The 4,718-nt window shown below is 35.4% G+C and overlaps 1 protein-coding gene across 1 annotated transcript; it reads right to left on the bottom strand.

Moving 5' to 3' along the window:
* Positions 1 to 1,195: 1,195 nt before the first annotated feature.
* On the bottom strand, positions 1,196 to 4,392 carry LOC115921301 (coiled-coil alpha-helical rod protein 1-like). Its single transcript, XM_030978644.1, has 4 exons — positions 3,699 to 4,392; positions 2,703 to 2,775; positions 1,908 to 2,197; positions 1,196 to 1,491 (listed from the first exon to the last, which is right to left on the bottom strand). Exons 1-4 carry the CDS (start codon positions 4,390 to 4,392, stop codon positions 1,196 to 1,198), a joined length of 1,353 nt encoding a protein of 450 aa, XP_030834504.1.
* Positions 4,393 to 4,718: the final 326 nt, after the last annotated feature.

Raw genomic sequence — 4,718 nt, 5'->3', positions numbered from 1 at the left:
ATATCTTCTCCTTATTTTAATCGAAGTAAAAATGATATCTATTGAAAGGTTACGGTAAAATAAAACATAAAATGCTCATTATCACTCTTTTTTTTAAATGAATATTTACAGTGGGAAACAGTAAGTATTTGTGGCCTCAAACTTATTAATCATACAGAGAGTATTTCAAGTTCAATGTATTCAAACTTATTTTTTCTATACAAAGGTGAGTTTACTACGTAATGTATTTTCACATTTATATTGTTACGGCAATGACTTTATTTTATTTTACTGTGTGCTCAACGTGATATATTTGTAAGTATTCATATCATAATCAAAATATAAAGTGGTACAAAATAGATCATACTTATACAAAGATATATCACAGTTTATCTTAATGGCCCAGGACAATGAATCTTCTCAAAAAGCAGAGTGTAACATTTATACATAAATCGTGCATTTTCTACATATACTACACGTATTTAAATAATCTGCGATGCATGAGATACTTACAATTTCATAGTTAATAGTATATAGTAAAATCAATATCTATGTTTTCCTTAGGTTTCCGAAACCTTTATCATTATTATGTCATGTGTACTATTAACATACACAATATATAAGGCAACCTTTGCATTTGCACATGGAATATAGGCATTCACATTTAAAGGTATAATAATCACTCCAAATACTATTGGGGAGAACAAAATTATATCTTATTTGTTTGTGATTTAAAGTAAACTCTTAATAAGAGAATTATTTTTTTGTTACTTTAATTAAGTGACCTACAGTTTTTTATATTTCATTTGTGAAGCCCTCATCACTGTGAGGACGCAGGCGTATGAGAACAGACATCACATAGACTTTATGTATTTGACTATCCGTATGTCAAAATATTGTTATGTTATACCTTACTATTGCATAGGAATAGGATTTGTTTTTAAGGGCACCTCAGTATTGAGACTTTAAAAGAATCGTATTAATCTGTTAGACTATCCAACATTTGTATTTAGGAAGCATAATGGTAACATGAACATGAGTATACAAGATCCAGGAGAATCATATCTTGGTATAGTCATATAGTTATTGACCTGCCAATGTAAAGTTTTGCAATTGTCACTATGGTTAATCTTTAAGCAAGTCACATTGACATATATATATATATATATATGAAGAAAATATATATACAATCACAATAATGGTTGTCTGAAAGGGTTTATCCACCGAAGGCTTTTTGAGGAACATCAATGATTACCTTTATGAATAAAAGCATCACTAGTTTATCCGAAGATGTCTCGGTCAAGGCGATGTTAGAGAGCCAGTCGCTATAGTTGATGCCGATATCTTCTACACCCCCTTTATCAGATGTGTTAGTTCCCTCTTCAAACGGCTCGTTAGAAGACACGTTGGTTTGTCCTCCTGAGGAACATTGCGCTGCAGACGTGCTATCTATCCTGGATAGCTGGTGAGAATCTTCCATTTTCTGAGAGTGACCTGGTCCTGTTCCTGTTCCTGTTTCGGGAGATGGTATTTATCAAGACTAGCATCAATGCTCTTTAACATGAGCTGGTCCAGAATAAATAATGAATATTGTACTCTCAGCAACACCCCCCCCCCTCCCCCCCAAAAAAAATAAAAAATAAAAAATAAAAAAATAAAAAAATAGACAAAAATCTGACAAACGACATATAGACAAAGTAAACAAACACGAAACCGGCATACCTTATTCATGTTACATGTTTATTTGTAAAGTTACATTACCAGGCGTATGAAAACAGAGAGTTATCATAATTACGGCGGCTAAACGATATGTTCTCCTTAGTTTTGGTGACGTGGAAAGCAGGTACACAGTAGAAATTTACTAACTTTTGTATTGATTATATCACGAATCATATTAAATGATCAAACCAATTTCATGATGACCTTACCTTGTGGAAAATAATGGTCAGCAAGGTCCAACAATTTGGCAGCCACAAGCGCCCTCGTTAGTTCGATCCGCTCATCTTCACTGGACACACCTTTTCTCCATTGTTTCAGCATGAGATGCGTTCCTCTACTGGTGATCTGTTCGTATCTCATGTTGGTCTTGATAGCTCTCGCTATGTCACCCCGTAGAACTCCAAGCTGACTACCCAAGCTATCGATCTTGGCCTCATCGGAAAGATCGTCAGCTATCTGCTTCAAGATGTCTGCAAACTCATCATTGGGTAGTTCAACGCTGAAAATATATTTTAGAACTCAGCAAAATTACAGAAAATAGAAGATATGACATTTTTGTTTTGGCTTATAAAATAAAAAATGGTCAGCGGATACAAGTTAACAATCTGCAACGATGGAAAAAGTCGTACAAATCAAACAAAATTCTCTATCCGGTTTCGTTTTGCAGAAGTATGTACCACAATTTGATACATAATAAGTATTCAGCGTTGACCTTTCAAGGAATCCCAGACGGGAATAGTAATAAGAAGAAAAAGAACATGAAACACAAAAAACAAGAATATAGAAGGAAAGAAGAACAACAACAAGAAGAAGAAAAATTAAAAGGAAGATGTGGAAAATAAGAAAGAAGAACAATAAAAAGAAGAGGAAAATGCCCAATATGATTTCCATTTTTTATTGAGATTTGCCCTCATTCCCCCAAAACGCTTTACCTGAATAAATAGAAAATTATTATAATCGGAACCAGTGTAGTTAATCGACATGCAAAGGTTGCTTCAACTTACTCTGCATCTGATGAATTACTCCTTCCTGGTGGATAGCATTCTCCAATTGAATTATCTTCAGAAGAAGTTATCCCTGCCATGAACATAGGAATGATACGATTATTCAATAATTAACATTTGAGATGATCGGATCGTTATTGGCAGTACATACACTGTCGCTTATATAGTTGGATAATTTTTGTTTTACCCCAATTTATGGAATTATTAATGGATATTAAAAATAATTTAAAGATAATAGATCTAGATAATAGTATACATTCTCAGATTTTATTGAAAAATAATTTGCCAAAAATTCCTCTGGACGGCCATGCATTATGGCTCAAGGCATGGGCACACAGAGGATTGTGTTATGTTGGGAACCGGGGTAAAATGCAATAAATTATTGAAAATGTATTGCATTTTTTTTTTTAAATTTATTTAAACTGCCCTCTACCCTAGCCCCCGCTGCGTACAGTCATGGTTCAGTGACAAAGCAATGGCCTCGTAACTGTGAGGCCCCAGGATCAGGATACTAGTGCCCTTTTGTGGGGGCATTAATCCTCATTACTGTCATTTATGACTTAAGGGCGTAGGTCCCCTAGTTGATAAACATGGTAGCATACACATGCTTTAGCAGTCACGCAAAACACACATTTGCGAATTATTATTCAATAAAATCTGATAATGTATACTATTATCTGGATCTTTTATTTTTAAATTATTTTAAAAATAATTCCATAAATCGGGGTAAAACAAAAATATTCCAACTATATGAGCGACAGTGTATCTATGTACGTGCCCATCATAAACTATTATAAAATCTCAACATCACATAATTATGTATTACCCTAGTCAGGTCTGCAGACAAATTCCTTGATAAATTTGTATACAATTTCGAAATATTATAGTTTAATTCATTGAGTAACCAAACGCTGAGGATTAAATAGTTTTAAACTAAAGATATTAGGATAGTAGTATGAAGAAACGTAAACAAAAATATTATAAAAATAGTCTTACCACTTCGAACCAGGTTTCCATAGTTCGTCCAGGGAATTAAAATCTGCATCCATTGAGGCGTCTCTGTTTTCTTCTTCTGTTCTGCTGATCGTATCTCGCTTTCTAATTGAATGTTGGTTCTTAGCTTCCAGGTCTCACGCTCAAGTTGCTCAAATCGCGCTCTGTTTTTCTGCCTTTCGTTCTTTAACTCTTCAACTTGCTGTCGTACAATCATCTCGTTTCGCTCTTTCTCCTCTACGATTTTCGTCAAAGTGTCTATGCGTTGTTGCTTAGATTCGAGTCTTTTCTTCATTTCTGCTGCCAATGAGCGCTCCTTTTTCTCAGCTCTAGACCCGTCTTCCTCCCGTCCTTTCTTTAATTCTTCAACTTGCTTTTTCAGAGTCGTCTCATTTTGCTCTTTCTCCTCTACAATTTTTGTCAAAGTGTCTTCACGCTGCTGCTTATACTCGAGTTTTTTCGTCATTTCTGCTGCCAGTGAGCACTTCTCTTTCGCAGCTTTTGCTCTTTCGTCCTCTTTTTCGGTTTGTAGTCGCTCAACCGCACGTCTTGCCGTCTCTTCGGTTTTCTGTAAGTTTTCCATAATTGTTCCGATGTACAGCTCTTTTGATTTTAGTTTCTCCTCCAGCTCCAGCTCTCTTTCTTTGTACATCTCCATAGCGTGCTTTGCTATTTTCTCATTATCACCTAAGGTCATTGTAACTTGCATTCGCTTTTCTTTTTCGTGCACCATCTCGTTTTTAAGTATTGCGTGGTCGTTGACAAGGCCCTCATAACTGGCAAAGGATTCTTCACATTCCCGTTCCAGCTCCTTAATTTCGTTTCGTAGTGACCTCTTTTCCTGTTTTCGCTCTTCAATTTCTTTAATTATCTTCTGATTTGCTTCTTTCGCCTCTTTCTTTGCTTCATTATAGAGCAGCGTGCATCTTGTATTCGTGCACGTATTTTCCAGATCATCGTTTGCTAATACTCTGTCACCCTCTTGGAGGCATCCATGTAGAAGGTCGAGATACTGCAAATGAT

Source organism: Strongylocentrotus purpuratus, unplaced genomic scaffold (assembly GCF_000002235.5).
Source record: "Strongylocentrotus purpuratus isolate Spur 01 unplaced genomic scaffold, Spur_5.0 spur5_scaffold_1, whole genome shotgun sequence".
NCBI lineage: Eukaryota > Metazoa > Echinodermata > Echinoidea > Camarodonta > Strongylocentrotidae > Strongylocentrotus > Strongylocentrotus purpuratus.
This window is presented reverse-complemented; position numbering and strand designations above follow the sequence as displayed.

What these genes read in the sequence shown, in the direction of transcription:
- LOC115921301 (XM_030978644.1), bottom strand. Translation starts at nt 4,392, where the DNA reads ATGACCTTAGGTGATAATGAGAAAATAGCAAAGCACGCTATGGAGATG. An exon ending in TGGAAACCTGGTTCGAAGTG is followed by an intron (nt 2,776 to 3,698) that starts GTAAGACTATTT and finishes TGTTCATGGCAG; the next exon opens with GGATAACTTCTTCTGAAGAT. An exon ending in TGACCATTATTTTCCACAAG is followed by an intron (nt 1,492 to 1,907) that starts GTAAGGTCATCA and finishes CTCCCGAAACAG; the next exon opens with GAACAGGAACAGGACCAGGT.